A 21160-nucleotide genomic window follows, 5' to 3' on the forward strand; every position below is an offset into this window, starting at 1 on the left:
GAAATGTTTTTGCATTTCTGGCATCCTGACCTTTAAAATCTAAAAGAAAAGGAACAGGAAAGCCTGTATCCAACCAAACTGTAGAATAGCAACATAAAACCACAGTTATGTACCAATGTTATACAGCTCTGAAACTAACAACTAATTCATTCTAGAAACACTGATGGGAATTATGTTTTTCTTGTAAGATACAGTTTTCTTAAAATTTCATTTCTATGTTTGATTTTCCTTTATCCTTGTTTCAGAACCCCAAAACTTACCAAGAGATGTTTTCCACTGAAAACTATAGATAATAATTATTTGTAATATACAGTTTCTGCAATTTGAGTTATCCAAATATTTATACTGCTTTCAAAGAGATTGTTTTCCTGACCCTTACACAGGATGTTAAGTGGACAACTGCATATGGGTTGGTGTAGAAAAGTTAAATGATGGGTAAAAAACCCAAGTGTACTTAAGTCAAAAGTACAATCAGAGTAATGGTACATGATGGCCAATTTGGGTACACTAGGAAGAGTTAGGGAGTATGACACATGTAGACTAAAAAATGTAATTCTTTTTATACCATTTTAACTAAATTATATTATTTCAAATTTTGTCCAAGTGGCTTGAGCAAGAAAGAAAAATTTCTCAATAAGATATGTCACAAGAAAATTTTGAGCTAAGATTTATGTACCTGAACCAGAGAAACAATACATGTGTGAAGAATTTGTGTCCTTTAAGAATCATATACAAAGACACTTTCTGGAGTTTAGGTAAACTCCTATCACCACAGTGGCCTTCTTAAATTCCTTGGCTGAGAGAAAATTATTAAGAGTTTTCCTGTATGTTTTCTGTTTGGTGATACAGGAGAGAGATTCTTAGAGACACAGGCACACTGCTTGATGTACAAGTGCTAAACTAAGACTAGAATGTTAAAAACCATAAAGAAGCTGAACAAACTCCAGGCAGTCTAAATATAAAGACAGAACCATACCTAGACACGTCACAGTAAAATTGACAAAAGCAGTATGAGAGAAAATCACATAAAGGAGAACAAGAATACAACTAATAGATCATCTCTCATCAGAAACAACAGAAACCAAAAAACTGTGCAATGACATAGTCAACCTATGGAAAGAAAAAAACCACATCAAAGAATTTTATACCCAGCAAAACTATTCTTGAAAAATGAAAGCAAAATAAAGATATTTCCAGATAAACAAAAGCTAACAATTTTCTGCTAGCAAACCTGAGCCACAAAAATACTAAAGAAATTTCTTCAGGATGGGAGAAATTACACCAGATGGTAACTTAAAGCCCAACTGTATACTCCAGAATTCCAGTTCTATAAAGAAACCTATATTTTTCTTGTATCTTCAAACTCTTCACTATGATTCACTGTATCTCCTAATCATTAAATTGAGGAGAGTTTCATTTAATTTCTTCTATCAATTTCTTTAAACATAACTGTTTAAAGCAAAAATAACAACAAAACTTTGTTGAGTTTAAAATGTATATGGATGTAATACATATGATAATAATAACCCAAAGTGTGTGGGGAGGTTGGAGGCACAGAGCTATGCTATGTACAAAGGGCTAATTTTGCTGTAAGAAAGTCAGAATTAACTTGAAGTAAATTATGATAAACAGATGTAATCCCTAAGAAACACACAAAAAACCCCACAAAAAATCAGGGTTAAATGTCAACAGAATACTTAAAATTTTATACTAAAAAATATTTATGTGATACAAAAGAAAACAGCATAGGAAGAATAGAAATTAAGAGAGATGAAAAAAGAAATTACACCTGAAACTAATATAATGTTATAATACGTTATAATATGTCAAGTTATATCACGATTTTAAAAAAGAGCCAGATGAGACAGAGAACACACAGCAAAATGGCAGACCTAAATTGAGATGGATAGTTACATTAAATGTAAATTAATTAAACACTGTAATCAATAAGCAGAGATTTTTTCAGACTAGATTAAAAAGTATAAACAAGATCTGAATTACATACATTAAATATCCAACAAACACACTTTAAATTCAAAGATTCCAATAAACTAAAAGTTTTACTTATGGAAATTATATACTATTCAAACAATAAACATAATAGGACTGGAGTGGATATATATTACTATCAAACAAAATAGACTTATAGCAAAAAATAATTCTAGAAATAGAGACATCTCATACTTAAAAGGGTACAGTAAGAAAAAATAAGTTAAAAATGTTACACACTGAACAGCAGAATCACAAAATGAAATAAAAGCTGGCAGAAATGAAAGAATAAAAACAATTCAACAATTACAGTTAGAGATTTCAAACTCCTAAAGAATAACTGACAAAAAACCTCTGTAGAAAATTCATACAGATACAGAAGATTTGAATAACACTATTAATCGATTTGACCAAATTTATATGTACAGAACACTCAACCCCAAAACAGAAGAATACACATTCTCTTCAAATGTACATGGTATTATTCTCACGGACAGACCATATACTGGGCCATGAAACAAACCTCAATAAATTTAAAGGCATTCTAATCATACAAAGTATGTTCTCTGATCACAATATAATTAAACCAAAAATCAATGACAGAAAAATAAATAACTCATAGATCAAAGGAAAACACAAGGGAAATTAGAAAATATTTTCAGTTAAATGAAAATGAAGATACAACATATCAAAACTTGTGACATAGCTAATTAAGTTTATACCTTATGAAAAAATAAGAGCAAACAAAACTGAAAGCAAGCAGAATAAAGTAAATCAAAACAGCAGAAATAAATGAAATTGAATACAGAACAACAAAGTCAGTGAACCCAAAAAGAACCAATGAAACTAATAAAAAGATCAACAAAATTGATAAACTTCTAGCAAGACCACTCAAGAGAAAAAGAGGTATGATACACATTATCAATGGCAGGAATGTAAGAGGGCTAGCTCTACAGTTCCTACAAACAGTAAAAGGATAGTAGGGAGACACTGTGAACAACTTGATGCCAATAAATTTGATAGTTTAGATAAAATGGACAAATTCCTTCAGAGACAAATGATTAACACTCATATAGGAAACAGATAACCTGAATAATCCTACATCTATTCTTAAAAATGAAACTATAGCTTAAAACATTCCCACAAAGAAAACTCCCATTCTAAATAGATTTACTGGTGAATTCTACAAAACATTTAATACCAAACATTTGATACCAAGTCTGAGCAAAAACTTCATAAGAAAACTACAAACAAGTAACACTCATGAACACAAAAGTAAAAATCCTTAATAAAATATTAGCAAATTGAATCCACTTAATATAAAAATTGTAAAACACCATGACTAAGTAGGGAGTTTATCCTTGGAGTTTATCCAACCCCTCCACTGTACAGTCTGGAACTCCAATTCTGTTGTTAAATTCCTCTATATTTCTTCATGTCTTCAAACTCTTCACTGAAGGTTTGCTACATCTCCTAGTCATTAAATTAAAGAGCATTTCCCTAGGATTCTGCTCGGTCCTGTATCACCATCAAAGCAGAGAATGAGATATCCACATCTCACACCTTAAGAGTCCAGTGTTGATCTCGATATCTTCATCACTCCTCAAAGTCATTTCTGGACCATTCTTTCCCTCTTATAAAAATGCTTGCTTACCTAAGCTCAAATCAACAGTATCACCTTCTACTATCTACTTCTCAACCACTTACCACTTAAGTAACTTTTCCCTCTTCAATCATTAAGACTTTATATCCATAGTGGTCCTCATATCATCACCTCAAAGCCTGCCAATCAATAGTCTCTCTATTCTTTGGCCTTGTTTATCAACAGGGAGGTTCTCTTCCATTGTCAACATTTGTTTAATGTAAGTCTTCCCTGCTAGACTAAGCTCCATAAAAACAGAAACCAGAGCTGTCTTGTTCACTGCTGAATTCCAAGCACATAGCACAATGGATCCTCTTAAATGCAAATATTGGGGACTACTAGTAGGCCTGTGTGACCACAATGACAATAAAGTGTCTGGGAATCATATATAAAAAAACAATCAAAGGATGTTTTACTAAGACAAAGTATTTGCTGGATGAATAAATAAAGGAAAATGATATTAGCTATTCTAAAATATAAAAAAGCCAAACATATAAAACAAGTAGGACTGACAATTCCAAGACGTGGGATGAGCAATTGACTCTGCTACTAATTAGCGACTTTACTTAATATAACTGGGCTTCTGTCTGCTCATCTACAAACTACAGGAATCAGACCTTTTGGGTTCCAAACATTCTCTTTCCATTCATGTCTAATAGTGCCGCAAATGTAGAAAGAAGCCCAACAAGTGTGTTATAAGAAGGCAACCTGCTGCATCCACTGATAGACCTTGAACAGTCTGCTGTTGTTCTTTTGGTTTGCACTAGGATGCGAAAGAAAAGTCCCTGCGCTTTCTGTCTGTCTGTGTGGCAGCCCAGATTGAATAGGGGAATACACCTGTAGCCTAAAAATGTTAAATACTTTCTTTCATATTGGAAAAAGATATTAATAGAATCTTCCTTGTTTTTACAGTAACAAATTTGGCTGTTTGGATCTATCACCTGTCGTCATAACTGGCTGGCCACTGCTTTCATCCACACAACACCAGGACTTAAAAGACAAATGGAACTGATGCCATCTTGAGCTTCATTTATTTTGATGTTGATTTATTTGGAGCGGAGGCATTGTTTTTGAGAAAAAAAATGTGTAGGTTGTCTAAAAATAAAATGCATTTAAATTCATCTGAAAAAAAAAAAAAAAAAAAAAAAAAAGAAGGCAACCTGAGGAGCTATAGCTATCAAAATATGAATGAAGTTACCCTACAAAAAATATACTCTATGAATACTAAGAGATAAAGAAAGCTTCATACATGGGTGGACTAGATCAGAAGTAAATGATAATCCATATGGGCAGCCATTGTTTATGTAATAATAAAAGTTTTACTGGAACACAGTTAACACTCATTTGCTAAAGGACTGTCTATGGCTGTTCTTTCCTGCTACAAAGGTAAAGTTGGACAGTAGTCAACATATGACCCACAAACCCTAAAATATATTTACCATCTAGAACTTTAAGAAAAAGCTTGCTTACCCTGGACTACATGATTTATAAAGTGCATTAAAATGCTCTTAAATAGAGGATAGGGATAAAATAGAAAATAAAGAGTAAGCAGAGAAAATAGATCAAACATGATTTCAATTCACCTCTCAGTGATTACACTAGCTTCTCTCTCTATGCCTGTGGATGGCTCATTTTTTCAATCATTGAAACCTTCTATTCCAAAAATACACAAGATAAAACAAGCATTAAAAATGTAACACGCACCTGCCCTCCTTCACTTTTTGTGCATTCCCTCGACATATGTAGTTTTCAATGTAACCATCACTGCAGTTGATTTTTGACCAGTCTGGGTCACAAACATCCAAGAAGTGAGGCCGCAGTCTGCCTATGGAATACTTGGCAATGTCAGTCAGAGACTGACTAGCAGCTGCACCAAATAAAAATGTTCCAATGGCTTTGTAAATAGTGGCTATGTAGTTATTCCTGATAAAGGAATTCGAGTGCAAGAGGTTAAAGTAAACAGACAGGGTTTCTCCAACAATCATCTGAAAAAGAAACAGAAAAATAGTATGTTAAAGAAGTAACCAGGCACTTTAAACAAAGAAAAAATAGAAAATAAAATTGTAAATCACAATAAAATCTTTGTTTAAAAAACACCTCCCCCCTTTTTTTCCCTCTACAAATGGAGAGCAACTTCAGATGTCTAATTCTAGACCACAAAAAAAGGTGTCAGATCAATTGTGAATACTGTTTACAGAGTAATGGTTAAGCCAAAATAATTTCAAAGTCTACCCTGAAACAGTAAGACCTTATTCCTTTGCTGGTATTCAAATAAACTGAGTCTTAATAAGTACACAATGATGTATCATGGAAACAAAAACCATGGTTTGTTCAAAGAACATAAACTTCCCCAAGGAGAACATCCCTTTTATAAGTACTTTTAACTGACAGAGGCTGCAATTTCATCAAACATTCCTTTGAATCAAAAACATCCATCATATTAAAAAGGATAAAATAGTTTCAGAGAGAGAAAAAGCTAATATAAAAGCAGGGACCCAACACTGAGGCCAAAGGGTAGAGAGGGCAGAGATTAACTGACAAGGCCTCCCAGTCCTGCCTCTCCAGGAGGCCTTTAGGGCCAACTGACTTAACAACTCTCATTAAAAGACCAAACACACTTGATGCTCTCCTTCTCCAAAAAAAATCTCAAGTGACTTCTTCCTCTTTATTTTTCACTGATTTTTGTAAAATGAGGGTTACAGCCTTCCCAGATTCTAGTAGAGTGTGTATGTGTGTAAGCATGCACCAGTATGAGTTTAACCTTTTTATGGTTTCCAAATACTTTCCAAATTCACAGACCAATACCTTGAGAAATCTGAAAAAGTACTGAATGGCAACATGATAAAAAAAAAATCACATTTGCTGATAAAATAAGCCACACTCTAGCTACCTGAGACCAAAATAAAAACATTCTGCTTGCTAATTTATGTTGGGTGGATATAAAATCACGAAGTTTCACTTAAGATACATACTAGGTTTACTGCTTCATCTTAAATTTACATAAACAATTTTACAAAGTTGTGAGGGTTATCTGGCTTCAGAGTGAACCCTTCCATAAGAGAAATAAATGGCTGCCTCCTGAAAGGGGTTTCAAGAATCTGATACCAAAAATTCTTTCCTCATTTGGCTCAATGGCTCCTAGAATTCCGTAATTAGAATGTTGTAACTCTGACAACTAGGCTATGAACTCAACAAAAGCAAGAATAAATTTTTAGTCATTGAATGGAAAGCTAGTACTACCACAGTGACCTAAAACAGAGCTGGTGGTCAATAAATTTCAACTGAAGGTGCTACCTCTTGGGTTAAAAGTAAACACCCTTAGACACATTAAGCCCCACAGAAACATTTTCCTTGCATAATCATTAACGTGAATGACTTAATGAGACCTTTTCTGAGAGCAGGTCTCACAGGAGAATAAAACTAAATGCACTTCTGGGGATACAACACTTCCGCAACTGTGCTAAAGGTTCTCCCCCACGACTGCCTAGAGGTTCTGCATTAAAGTTAAGTCTCCGCAGACTGTTAAGGTGTTACAGCAACTGCCTTGATAGATTAGCAGCAAGAAAAGATTTCTCTAACATTTTGTTATAGAGTTGAACTCTGATAATTTTAATATATACCAAGTATATTAATCTACCACAATTTGAGCAGTTGAAACTTCCATACCTTAGCTGCCAGCATTTCTTGCATAAGCACTCAACTATTTTCCCAAAACAGGTATTGATGTCTGCGAGTCTTCCTGCTCATAATAATCATTGTTTAGGGCCAACCAACCCTGGTTCTTGCCACTGATGACTGAACATCAGGTCACTAGGACCATTTAGAGCAATGGGCACAGATTAAAAGCTGATTTACAGAAGCAATATAGCTGAAACTTAACCTGTAACACCAGGGAAGAGTGGGGGGCTCTAAAGCTGACAAGTGCTAGGTTAACTTACATCATTTTTTATCATGTACTCCATCTTTATTGAGAGAAATAGATAATAGAGATGTTCTAAATCAATTCTTCTAATTTAAATGTAAGGATATGTCTGCATTTCACCTACACAATAGCCATAGTTTTGTTTCATTTTAATATGTTATCCTGCCTTTTGAGCCATTTATGCCAACTCAGTCTTTAGTGAAGTCCACACTTAAGCTAACTGTACCCTATTCTTAGAGCTGGGATGACTTGTCATGTATTATTTACTCAGATTCTAAAGACAGGATAAATTATTAAAGAACTAAAGATAATGTTTGGGGGAGTAAAACAGAATACTTTTGAAGATAGAAGCTAATAATTATCTAAATCAGTGTGATCCAACCCTTGAAAACCTATGTACCACAGTATTTTCTCACCATCTCCTTTATATCTCCAAGATATATATACCAACCAAGATAATTTCATACAGCTCTACACTGTCCATATAGCTATGTGTCTTCCACTCAAGGCCCACCTTCCCAAACGAATATATAATCACTGGTATACTTTCACTCCTTCCTAAACACCTCAAAATGCCTCCATTCCCTTTATTCCACTGAATCTCTCTCCAAAAAAGTCATAATGGCCTTATCAATCAAACACATTTTTATCAACCCAAATCTTAATTTCTCAGAAGTATTTGATATCACTGACCATTTTATCCTTATTGAAATTCTCCCTTGGCTTCTGGGAAACTCTATTAATTCTGATTCTCTACCAGGCTTTCTCAGTCACTCATGTTTGTGAATCATTTGCACATCATGTCAAAGACCTGGCATGAAGTCTCAATCACGGTCATGATTTCTTTTTTAAAAAATGATTTACTTTCTAGAAAATCAAATGAAACATAAACTAGTCTAACCAAGTGCTTCCTGAAAGAAGCTGAGTTAATGAACAAACTGAAATTGTTTTAAATTAATAGATAAAACCACTGCCTTAGGCAGTGTTTGTTGATACAGCTGATATGAAAACAGTACTTTTACAGTACCTTTAAACAGTCTGTTCTTTTTAAAGAAAACTATATGCAACTTACTTGATGTTTTATAAAGACAACTTTCTCACAGGTGATGGTGAAATAATCAAAACTTCCAAGTTAATAAAGTATAACTAATAAGTTTTTGCTGAGTGCCTCTCAGGTCCTGTGCTTGCTGTACAGGCTACATATAACCACACAGTGCCCAGAGCCAGCACCTTGTCCTGTTGCAGGCCTCTGGTCTGTAGCAGATTTCTGTAGTTTTGCTTGTGCAGCATCCTTCTTACTGAGACACAAAGAAAAGTAGAATTGACAAGTACATTGGTAGCAGTGTTTGAGTACTTGAATCTTGTCTGATATCAGCTATTACTTGCATAGAGAGTCCTACTAAAATTGTTGTAAATAGCTAGTAAACTCTCAGACACATATAAAAGGCCCTACTCATACTCCCTCTTTAATGGAAAGATCATAAATATGGCTTGCTTTCTTTTAATAGTAAAAACTCAGTGTAAAGACTTGTCTAGATTAAAGGGACCACCAATTTCTTAAAACTTCACTGTACTGTAGGAGAGTCACCAGCATTACTGCATAATCACTCCAGTTTCGTCCCAGCACTTAGGACATGCCAGGCTCCAGGGCAAGCAATGAGTATACCAAGATGAACAAGGCACCATCTCTGCCTTCAAGGAGCTCACAGTTTTGTGAAACAAACATTTGTGTAGCAGAAGTTTCCTCTTATTAATTTTACACCACAAATTATAAGTTTAACTTTCAGTGCTAAAAAGGAGCTGAGATCATTCTGCAATAAGATGTTAAATTTCTAAATTAAGAAGTTTTTTTTTTAATACACTCCAAAACAGAGAAGATAGCATGCATATATATATAAAGCATGCATATATATATATGCTATTACCTTTTTAGCCTATCTCCTGTATAAGACCAAATTTTCTGCTTTTAACATACATCTTATTTCTAAAGATAAAACTTATGGAGGATAAAACTAAGTCATAGAACCTTTGAGTTGAGAGATTATAAAAATCATCTGGTCCAATCACTTAAAGTTTTCTCCCCAGAGCATATTTTCTAAGCATTCCCACCTGAAATCCTAGAAAACAGCAACTACTATTGTGTTTTAAGTACCAGTAAAAATTCTTTTATGTTCACTGCTAATTATACATAGAACTTTGGCTTTTCCCTCCTATTTCGGCCATTATCTAAAAATTATTTTAATTCTAAACATGGGTTTAATGAAATGTTAACATTAGTCAGCAATTTTTCTTTTCTAGAATCAGTAGCTAGAAAGTAGGCTCATATACACAGTTTCAGTAATTCATAAAATAATATCCTAGGTATAAAGTATGCTAGAAATATATTGACATAAAAGTCACCTATTGGATTATTACTGAAACAATAACAAGTTAGAGCTCTAAAAAAATCACAGTGACTTGAAAAACATCAGCATAAAACCTACACAGATTCAGTAAGATTATTCTCATTATACACTGTTACTCTTCTGTCCCCACTTAAAATAGCTGAGTTTATTTTGAACAAATAACATTAAAGGTTACAAAAAAACATTGTTTTACAGGGTTACACATTCAATCATTAACACAGATTAACACAAAATTAAGCCAATTGCCCAAAAGTGATAAACTTGGAAAAGTGGATTTAACTTACAACGATAATACTGAATGGAATGATTATTCCACCTAATAACGGATAAGGTATGGTGTCTTCTTTGTAAGGGTACTTGATGGACTCATCATTACAGAATAATCCTCGTTGGAAGGGGGTATGCCTTGAAGTAAGAATTGCAAAAGGCAATCCAGCTAGCAAAAGGAATAAATGAAAATATCATTAAAAAGGAAATATCAAAACTAATAAATGGCAATAATTATCCCAGCGACGGTGTTTAAAATATTTTTTCCATGAAAATAAGAGCACATGGAAAAAGGAAATGCAGCAACACATGCAACAGAAGTTAGAAAAATTACAGTTTAGGGTAAAGATCTTTTTTCTACAGGAAATAACACCTCCAAGTCCTCTATTAACCAATTTAATCAAAAGCAACTTCTTCCCTTCATTTTTACCACAATACACTCATCTGTTTTGGAGGAAAAAAATCTCTTCTCATGCTCTTGTCATTTAATCATAGGGTTTTCAACATTATTTCCAAACCAATTTGTCACGATCTTAGCTTCCAAAAGGAAAACAGCATTTTGATATTCCCCATTTTATCTTGATATTACTACCACATTTAGACAGGTCATAGTCACTGGCTTAGCTATTAAGGTATCTAAATAAAGTTTATCCACTCATTTCTGTAATGTCTACAGCAAATTTAGAGCTGCTGTGAAAAGGAGTCTGAACTTAAAGCAAGTTCCTTAAGAAAAGATGGACAATGGAGTCAAGCACAAAAGCACCTAAAAGACAGCTCTCTGTTTTCATCATCAATGTCTTCCCTAAAGATCATGTCCCACATTCACCTCCTAAAATGTCTGAACTTTTGCCTAAATGTGAACTTTATGAATTCAGTCCTCTTTTACTTCACTCACTGTACCCAGCATCCTAATTCATACTGCAGCATACTGACTAGGACACCTTTCTTAAAAAGACAAGAGTTCAGCAGAAACCCTCAACATGAGGTCTGCTTCAAGACTTTTCAAATTATGGACAGGTCTCTCCCTAAATGACCAATTCTCCCAGCAGTAATATCATAACCACTAAGTTAACATACTCACTGTATCTTCAAGTGTTCTTTCTGTGAAGCACCAAGTCTTGATGAGACCATTTACAGTCCCTATCAGTTCCACTAAGCCCTAAAGGCTCAATGACAACCAAGCCTCTGTCACAATGCCTGATGCATATACTACTAATATTAAATGTGTTCAATCTCTAAGGGCCAAATGAAAAGGAGACGCATGTTCCTGGTTCTTTTTATTTATCTTCCTGTTTTTCATTTAGACTCTGAATACATGAACCAAAGTTTATTTCTTTGTGTTAGCCAATTTGCCAAGCTGTCAACCCATTCGAAGTCTTTATGATGCAAGGAGTGGACAAAAAGGCAGAGTAGGAAGACCCTGAGCTCAGCTCTTCCAATAGGCACAGCAAAATTACAACTATTTACAGAGCAACTATCAATGAGAGTGACCTGAAGATTAATGCAAAAGATCTTCTACAGCAAAAGATAAAAAAAAAAGAAACCACAACAAGACATGCAAGGGTGAAGACGCAGTACAGTCATCACCCATACTTCCGGGGTAGGCAACCCACAAATGAGAGGATAATTGTAATTGCAGAGGTTTTCCCCAAGAAGGGAAGGGTCTTATCTTCACATCAGACTCCTCAGCCCAGAGTCCTGCACAAAACTCCCAGAATGTTTGGCTTTGAAAGCCAGCAGGGCTCAGTCTGGGAGAGCCAGAGGACTATGGGAAATACAGACTCTATTCTTAAGAGAGTGCACATAAAATCTCCTATGTTCTAATACCCAGGGCAGAAGCAGTTATTTGAATGGAGCTTGAGTAGAACTCACTTGCTGGGAGAGCCTCCCAGAGACGTAGAGGCAATTGAAACTCACCCTGGGGACAAAGATGCTAGCAGCAGACACTCTGGGGAGCTCATCCCACCATCACAAGGATACTGGTGCTGCTAAGTGCCATTTTAGAATCCTTCCTCTAGCCAATCAGTGCCAGACCAGCCCTACCCACCAGATGGCACCAACCCTGAGATGCCCCAAGCCAGGCGGCTAGGTGGGTAGGAATACAGATCCACCCACCAGAAGGTCAGCTGCTGTAGAACCCACTGAACTCTCAGCCACCTAAGAACACAGCCTGCCCACCACAGGACCGAGGACCTGACTCCACCCACGAGGGGACCACTGCTAGCCCTGAGACCCCGGAAACACCGCCTACACACACACAACTAGCTAACTAACCCAGCTCCACCTACCAGCATGCCAGCACTAGCCCTAGTCCTGGCCTCACACACCAGTGGTCAGGCACCAGCCCTGGGATCCACTAGGCTCCAGCCCAACCCACCTGTGGCAGACACCACTGCTGGGATCCCTAGAGCCCTGCAGCTACAAACTCTGGGACCCAGCTCTGTTCAAAAGTGGGCTGGCACCAGCTGTGGGACACCCTGAGCCCCAGCACTGCCCACAGTGGGCTGACACCAGCTTCAGAACCTCCTGGCCCCATAGCCAAAGACCCCAGAACCAAGCTCCAACCATCAGTGGGCCAGCAATAGCCCCAGGTTCCCCTGGGCCCCAACACGGCCCACCAATAGCCCAATCTAAGCCCCATGACCACTGCATCCCCACAGCAAGCTGTGTAAAGACACATTCCACCTGCTAGTAGTCTGGCACCACCCAGGACACCCAGCCCCACCCACCACCAGCTGGCAGCCTCCATCCAAGGCAAGGTCTGGCAACCAGTGGAACCAAGGGCCACCCATGCCTACCAGTGCACCCACAGTTGTTAGCCAGTCACAAAAGAAGGACTGATGCAGCCCACATAGAGAGCATCCCTAGAACATATAGATCTGATGACCAGAGGGAAGTATGGTGCTGGACCCCATAGGACATTTCCTACATAAAGCTTCTTCTCCAAGATCAGGAAATATAACCAACCTACTAAATACAAAGAAATAAAAACAGTGAATTAGGCAAACTGAGGTGACAAAGAAACATGTTCCAAGCAAAGAAAGAAGATAAAACCCCAAAAGAACTAAGTGAACTGGAGATAAGCAATCTACCTGATAAAGAGTTTATGGTAATGATCATGAAGCTGCTCAAAGAACCTGGGAGAAAAATGGATGAACAGAGTGAGAATTTACAAGTTTTTAACAGAGTTAGAAAATGTAAAGAACCAAATAGAGCTGAAGAATACAATAGCTAAAATAAAAAATACACTAGAAGAAACCAATGGTAGATTAGAAATACAGAAGAATGGGTCAGTGAACTGGAAGACAGAGTAGTGGAAATCACTGAAGCTGAAGAGAAAAAAGAATAAAAACAAATAAGGACAGTTTAAGAGATTGCTGGGAAAATATAAAGCTTACAAACATTCACATTATAGGGGTCCCAGAAGGAGAAGAGAGAGAGAAAGGGGCAGAGAACATACCTGAAGACATAATAGCTGAAAACTTCCCTAATTTGGGAAAGGAAACAGACATCAAGATCCAGAAGCACACAGAGCCCCAAACAGGATCAACCCAAAAAGGACCACACCAAGAACATTATAATTAAAATGGCAAAAATTAAAAATACAGAGAGAATATTGAAAGAAGAAAGGTAAAAGCAACGAGTTACATACAAAGGAACAGCCATAAGGCTATCAGTTGACTTTTCGGCAGAAACTCTACAGAATAGAAGGGAGTAATATGATATATTTAAAGTGATGAAGAAGTAAAAGCCTATGACCAAGAATACCCTACCCGGCAAGGGTTTCATTCAGATATTAAAGAGAGACCAAAAGTTCTACAGAGAAGCAAAAGCTAAGAGCTCAATATCAGGAAACCAGCTTAACAAGAAATGTTAAAGGGACTTCTCTAAGTGGAAAAGAAAAGGTCACAATTAGAAATATGAAAACTATGAAAGGAAAAAAATCTCATTAGTAAAGGCAAATATACAGTAAAGGTAAGCAGATCAATCACTTATAAAGCTAGTAGAAAAGTTAAAAGACAAAAGTAGTAAAGTCATCTATATCTAAAATAAGTTATAAAGAGAAATACAAAACAAAGGCATGTAAAATACGATGTCACAAACAATAAACCGGGGGGAGGAATTTATATGTAAATATTTATTTATTTATTTATTTATTATATTCATATTTATATGAAGTATGTTTAAATTACATTCAAACTTAAGAAATGAACAATTTTATATATATATATGTAGTTATATACGAAAAATATATATATATATATATATAAATATGCACACACCACATGGTAACTACAAACTAAAAATCTATAATAGATACACATAAAAAAGCGAGAAAAGGAGTCTAAACGTAACATTAAAACACTAAAGATAGTCATCAAACAAGGAAAGGGCAAAAGAAGAGACAAAAAAGAACCACAAAACAACCCCAAAACGATTTACAAAATGGCAGTAAGTACATATATATCAATAATTACTTTAAATGTAAATGGACTAAATGCTCCAATCAAGAGACAGTGAGGGGCTGAATCCACACAAAAACAAGATCTATATATATGCTGCATATAAGAGATTCATTTTAGATCTAAAGACACACATAGGCTAAAAGTGAGAGGATGGAAAAAGTATTCCCAAACTTATATGGGCATTAATCTATGACAAAGGAGGCAAGAATATACAATGAGAGAAAAACAGCCTCTTCAATAAATGGTGTTAGGAATAACTGAACAGCTACATACAAAAGAATCAAACTGGACTACTCTCTCATACCATGCACAAAAATAATCAACACAGATTAAAGACTTAAGTGTAAGACCTAAAACCATAAAACTTCCAGAAGAAAACATAGGCAGTAAGCTCTCTGACATCAGTCTTAACAATATATTTTTGGATATGTCTCCTCAGGCAAGGGAAATAAAAGCAGAAAGAAACAAGCTGAAAAGCTTTTGCACAGCAAAGGAAACTCAACAAAACAAAAAAGCCACCTACTGAATGGGAAAAAATTTCTGCAAATGATGTATCTGATAAGGAGTTAATATCCAAAATATATTTTAAAAACTCATAGAACTCAACACCAAAACAAAATCAAATAACCTGATTTTAAAGTGGGCAGAGGATATGAATAGACATTTTCACAACGAAGACATACAAGTAGCCAACAAACACATGAAAAGATGTTCAACATCACTAATCACCAGAAAAATACAAATCAAAACCACAACAAGATGTCACCTCACACCTGTGAGAATGGTTATTATCCAAAAGACAACACATAACAAGGGTTGGCAAGGATGTGGAGAAAGGAGAATCCTCATACAATGTTGGTGGGAATGTAAATTGGTGCAGCCACTATGGAAGACAGTATGTAAGTTCCTCAAAAAAATAAAAATAGAACTACCATATGACCCAACAATTCCACTCCTGGGTACTTGAAAAGATAAATGTACCTCTGTTCACTGAAGTACTATTTATAATAGCCAAGATATGGAAGCAAACTAAGAGCCCAACAACAGATGAATGGATAAATAAAATGTGGTGTGGGTGTGTGTGGGTGTGTACAACAAAATATTACTCAGCCATTAAAAAAAAAAGAAATCTTGCCATTTGGGACAACATGGATGGACCTAGAGGGTATTAGGCTAAGTGAAGTAAGTCAGACAGAGAAAGGCAAATACTCTATGATTTCACTTGTATGTGGAACCTAAAAAAACAAAACAAATGAACAAACATAACCAAAGTCATAGATACAAAGAACAAACAGGTGGCTGTCAAAGGGGAGGAGGCTGGGAGAAGGAGAGAAATAGGTGAGGAAGATTAAGAGGTACAAACTTTCAGTTACAAAATAAATGAGTCACAAGTATGAAATGGACAGCGTGGGGAATATAGTCAATAATTACATAGTATCTTTGTATGGTAACAGATGATAATGAGATTTACCATGGTGATAATTTTGAAATGTATAGAAATACAGAATCACTGTATTGTATACCAGAAACTAACATAATGTTGTAGGTCAATTATACTTCAAAAACAAACTACAAACTCATAAAGAAAGAGATCAGATTTGTAGCTACCAGAGGCGTTGGTTGGGGGGAAGGGGAATTAAATAAAGACAGTCAAAAGGTATAAACTTCCACTTATAAGATACATAAGTGCTAGCAATGTAATGTGCAACACAATAAAGATAACTAACGCTGCTGCACATTATAAACTGTTAGTAGAGTTCCTCCTAAGAATTCTCATCACATTGAAAAATTTTTTTTCTGTTTCTTTAATATATCTGTATGAGATGATGGATGGTCACTAAACCTATTGTGATAATCATTTAAAATTTTCAAAAAATTAATGAAGTCTCTTTTGACTTGAAAAAAATAAACAGTAACATTCTTAGACTTTCAAGAGGAATGAATAGTCAGAGACAATATTAGTACCTAGATAAAGTTTCCAATACTACACCTTTAACCATTTCAGTACAAATATTTTCACTTCAGGTAATTAAAACAAACAAACCAACAACAATAAATAATTTACCTAGCCAACTAAATATTCATTAAAGAACAGGTTTATAATGTGGCTAGAACCTGAGAATTTCAGAGAATGGAAAACATGTTATAGGAAAGAAATATTACAAATAAAATAAGATAAATAAACCTAACAACTCTTAGCTTGCAAGTTTATGCTAAAAGTAAATATTACCTTAGCTAATTGGATTATGCTAAGTGGAAGGAGAAGAAAAAATGGAGTAAATCAAAGTCACAGAAAATTCTTACACTAAATTTTAACTATGAATTAGAGGGCTTTTTTTCCTTAGAGCTCTCTACAATTGGCAAGTGGATAATTAGAATTTAATTTATTATCGCTTTCCTTACCATTTATCTAGTGAAGACAATAATTAAAAAGGCAAACGATTGTTTAAAAAAGAAAGTCTTTAAGATGCTTACAAGGTTCCCAAAGCTATAGTTCTAGTAAATCCAACATTACAAAAATTAAACTAGAGCTGACTTTTCCAACTGATCTTTATACTATCTCTCATATGTTAATTTAGACTATCCTCTGATTCACCAAATTATTTGCATGGAGAATAATGGAGTGAAATGCCCAAGTCTTTACTACAATTCACAGTTACAAACCTTTTGCACTTATAATCACACCTGTGGAGGTTGAATACTCAGATCCGTAATTTTAATTGTTGCCAGCCCTATGAAGTAACTAAACATGCACTCATCCTTCAACCAATAACAATACTCTAACTCATAAGCAAATTTATTTTGTATTTACAAAGAACTGCCGCTTCTAGAATTCATTTTACTTGTAGGAACTCTATACATAATGGAAATTTGCAGTGACTACAATGCATTTCCAAATTGGTTGAATTTTTTAATGAGCATTTCTTTCTTTTGGAGTAAGAAAAGATACGTAGTACAGAAATTAAATCCACATGTGATTAGTGTCTAATACTCAATAGGCTTTATACCCTTATTCTCAAGAAAAATTCATAATAAACCCAAATATACTGAAAAATGTTAACAAGAATATCCATTAACATTAAGCTGTCTTAACAATTCTCCAATGAAGAGAAAATGCTCAGTATCGCTAATTATCAGAGAAATGCAAATCAAAACTACAATGAGGTATCACCTCACATCAGTCAGAATGGCCATCATTAAAAAGTCCACAAACAATAAATGCTGGAGAGAGTGTGGGAAAAAAGGGAACCCTCCTACACTGTTGGTGGGAATGTAGTTTGTTGCAGCCATTATGGAAAACAGTAAGGAGATTCCTCAAAAAACTAAAAATAGAGTTACCCTATGATCCAGCAATCCCACTCCTGGGCATGTATCCAGAGGGAATTCTAATTCAAAAAGATATATGCACCCCAACGTTCACAGCAGCACTATTTACAATAACCAAGACATGGAAACAACCTAAATGTCCACTGACAGATAAAGAAGCTGTGGTATATTTATACAATGGAATACTACTCAGCCATAAAAAAATAAAATAATGCCATTTGCAACAACATGGATGGACCTGGAGATTGTCATTCCAAGTGAAATAAGCCAGAAAGAGAAAGAAAAATACCATATGATATCACTCATATGTGGAACCTAAAAAAAAGACACAAATGAATTTATCTACAAAACAGGAACAAACTCACAGACACACCAAACAAATTTATGGTTACCAAGGGGAAAGGGGGTGGGAAGGGATTAATTGGGAGTTTTAGATTTGCAAATACTAACTACTATATTCTGTAAAGCACAGGAAACTGTATTTAACATCTTATAGCAATCTATAATGAAAAAGAATATGAAAATGAATATATGTATGTATATGTATGACTGAAACATTATGCTGTACACCAGAAATTGACACACTGTAAACTGACTATACTTCAATTAAAAATAAAAAAACCCACTAGGTTGTTTTTTCTCCTTTGACCACAAAAACTATGTTAGAAATTATTCTTAGATTTAGAAGAAAATTTTGTGGGTATTTTTGAGGATAGAAGGGAAATAAAATCACATACAAGTGTAATTAGTCCATTTTTTAAAATGGGAATATTCAAGTGGGCAAATATTGAGTGAATCCATTGTGCAAGGAATTCTGCTAGGCAAGATCAGGAATACAAAGTTGAATAAGGCACAGTACATATTTACAGCAGAGAATAAACAGAGGTACAGAGAGCTATGAAGTTTCAAAAGAGAACTAGAACTAGTGAGGCTCTAAGTGGTGATATTCAAAAAGATACTGGTTATCTGAGTCAGAATCTCAGTAGAGTGGGTCTAGCAGGGAGACAGAAATTTAGGGATATAAAGTATCCCTGAAGCCACAGGGTAAAAGAAATTGTGTAAGATGGACATGAAGTGAAAAGAAGTGAAAGGTGAAACATGAGGCAATAACATTAAAGGGATGAGCACAGCAAGAGAATCTACTGAGGTAGTTGACTTGATGGGCTGAGGGAAGGTCAGGAGAAAGCAGCATCGTTGAGGCCAAGTCCAAAGACAGCATTTCAGGAGGTGGTGCTTGGTCCACAGTGTCCAACAGGTTTTCAATTGCCAAACTTAATACAAGTCGTTTTAATAAGAAAGAAGGGGTAGAAACCAGACCACAGAGGTTTTAGTAAGGAATGAAAAGAATATAAGCATGAATCTACCACAAATGCACACTATCCTTTTGAGAGTTTGAATGAAGAGATTGTATCACAGAATGCCTTAGAAATATTTTAGAATTAATACTAATATATAATGGAAAAGAACCTGAAAATACATGTGTGTATATATATACATATATATGTATATGTATAAGTGAATTGCTTTGCTGTATACCTGAAAGTAACACTGTAAATCAACTACACGTCAACAAAAAATTAAAAATTTTTTAAAAACCAATAATATTTGTAATCTCTCATATAAACCCATGAGATGTATCACATCAAAGTCATTATCCAATGCCATTTCATTTTCACTAAATAACTAAACCTGAATGTAGCTCCCCCAAAAGAAGGATGGAGAGAAAGACCAAATCACTAAGTGTTCACTGACCCACTCAGGGCTGAAAAAGATGAGCTAGTCCAGAGTCCTGTTCTGGAAACTTTGGAACTGAAACAAAGACTGACTCAGTCAGAGCTGGCAAACAAAACTGGGCCATGCACAAAAAACACTGGCTGAAGAGGCCGAAGACAAAGGAGGTCTGCAAAGAAAACAGAAGTGACTAGTCTGACCTCTGAGAACGAGAAAAGGTGAAAGCAGCTTTGGTTCCCCACTGCCAAAGGGCCGTGCTGATCATCCTGCTTTGGGGTTGTTAGTGCGCCCTGTACCCTTTCAACAAAACTCAGTTTTACTTAAGCTAGTTAGAAAGAGATTCTATTCTTTGCAACCAATAGAGCTTTTTTATGTGGAATTATACACTGAAAGATACAAACATTAAGATCCTTGACAAACTGTTCTAGAAAGGTTATTCTGCATCACCAATTTATTCTACCAGCCACAGTATATAAATGTGTAGAGAAATACAAAAATTTAAAGATATCTGATGCTATCTTTAACACTTACTACAGATTTTAGGACAAAAGTGTGAAGGGTTGCATTTAGCAATGGTACTCTTACATCAATTCAAATCAAACATCCTTTTCCTTTTACCTGAAGACTGACATCTCTAAAACAATCCCTTTTTATCATTTGTCAAATGACTGCATTTGTCAATGTTGCTCTTAATACTTTAGTTTACAAAATTCATTTTCATTCCTTTTAAAGCAATTTAATTGAGGTATAATTTACACACCATAAAATTCATCCACTCTAAATGCATAATTTAATGATTCTGGCAAATGTACAGAAGTGTACAACCATCACCACAATCTAGTTTTAAAACATTTTCATTATCCAAAAAATTCCCAAGAGCCCATATGCATTCAATCCTTGTTTCCACCATTAACCCCAGGCAAACACTCTTCTGTCTTCTGTATCTACACAGACTTGTCTTTTCTGAACATTTCATATAAATGGAATCAGACAATATGTGGTATTTTGTAAATGACTTACATCACTTAGCATAGCATTTCTGAGGTGCATCCATGTTGTAGCATGCATTTTGTTCCTTTTTATTGCTAAACAGTATCATACTGCATGTATATATTATATTTGGTTTATCCATTCACCAGTTAATGGATATTTGGGTTGTTTCCAGTTTTTGTCTATTATGACTAATGCCATTATAAACATTCACTTTCATGTCTTTGTGTGGACATTATTTTCATTTTGAATGAGTAGACACCTAGGAGTGGAATGGCTGGGTCACACAGTAAGTTTGTGTTTAACTTTTTAAGAAACTGCCAAACTGGTTTTCCAAAATAGCTGCACCGCTTTGCCTCCCACATTCTGCTTTTTAATACGCCCATGTGGCTGGTTACATTAGCCCATCTGAGAATCAGAT

At 35.3% G+C, this 21160-nt stretch overlaps 1 protein-coding gene and 1 non-coding gene across 5 annotated transcripts in view; one reads left to right on the forward strand and one right to left on the reverse strand.

Moving 5' to 3' along the window:
• PLPP1 (phospholipid phosphatase 1) overlaps positions 1-21160 on the reverse strand; it is a 91720-nt gene that overhangs the window by 23558 nt on the left and 47002 nt on the right. For 2 of the 4 annotated variants that reach the window (XM_074358286.1, XM_074358301.1), the window contains one exon: positions 5336-5616. In XM_074358286.1, the coding sequence (XP_074214387.1) occupies positions 5336-5616 (281 nt within the window). Of the gene's footprint in view, positions 1-5335; positions 5617-8783; positions 8859-10242; positions 10395-21160 lie in introns of those variants that run through there. The other 2 variants (XM_074358290.1, XM_010966287.2) reach the window with 2 other exon arrangements.
• Positions 4343-4470, forward strand: LOC123611673 (small nucleolar RNA SNORA31). The gene has a single exon (XR_006718775.1). It is a non-coding gene; the product is annotated as a small nucleolar RNA SNORA31 (small nucleolar RNA).

Source organism: Camelus bactrianus, chromosome 3 (assembly GCF_048773025.1).
Source record: "Camelus bactrianus isolate YW-2024 breed Bactrian camel chromosome 3, ASM4877302v1, whole genome shotgun sequence".
NCBI classification, from domain to species: domain Eukaryota; kingdom Metazoa; phylum Chordata; class Mammalia; order Artiodactyla; family Camelidae; genus Camelus; species Camelus bactrianus.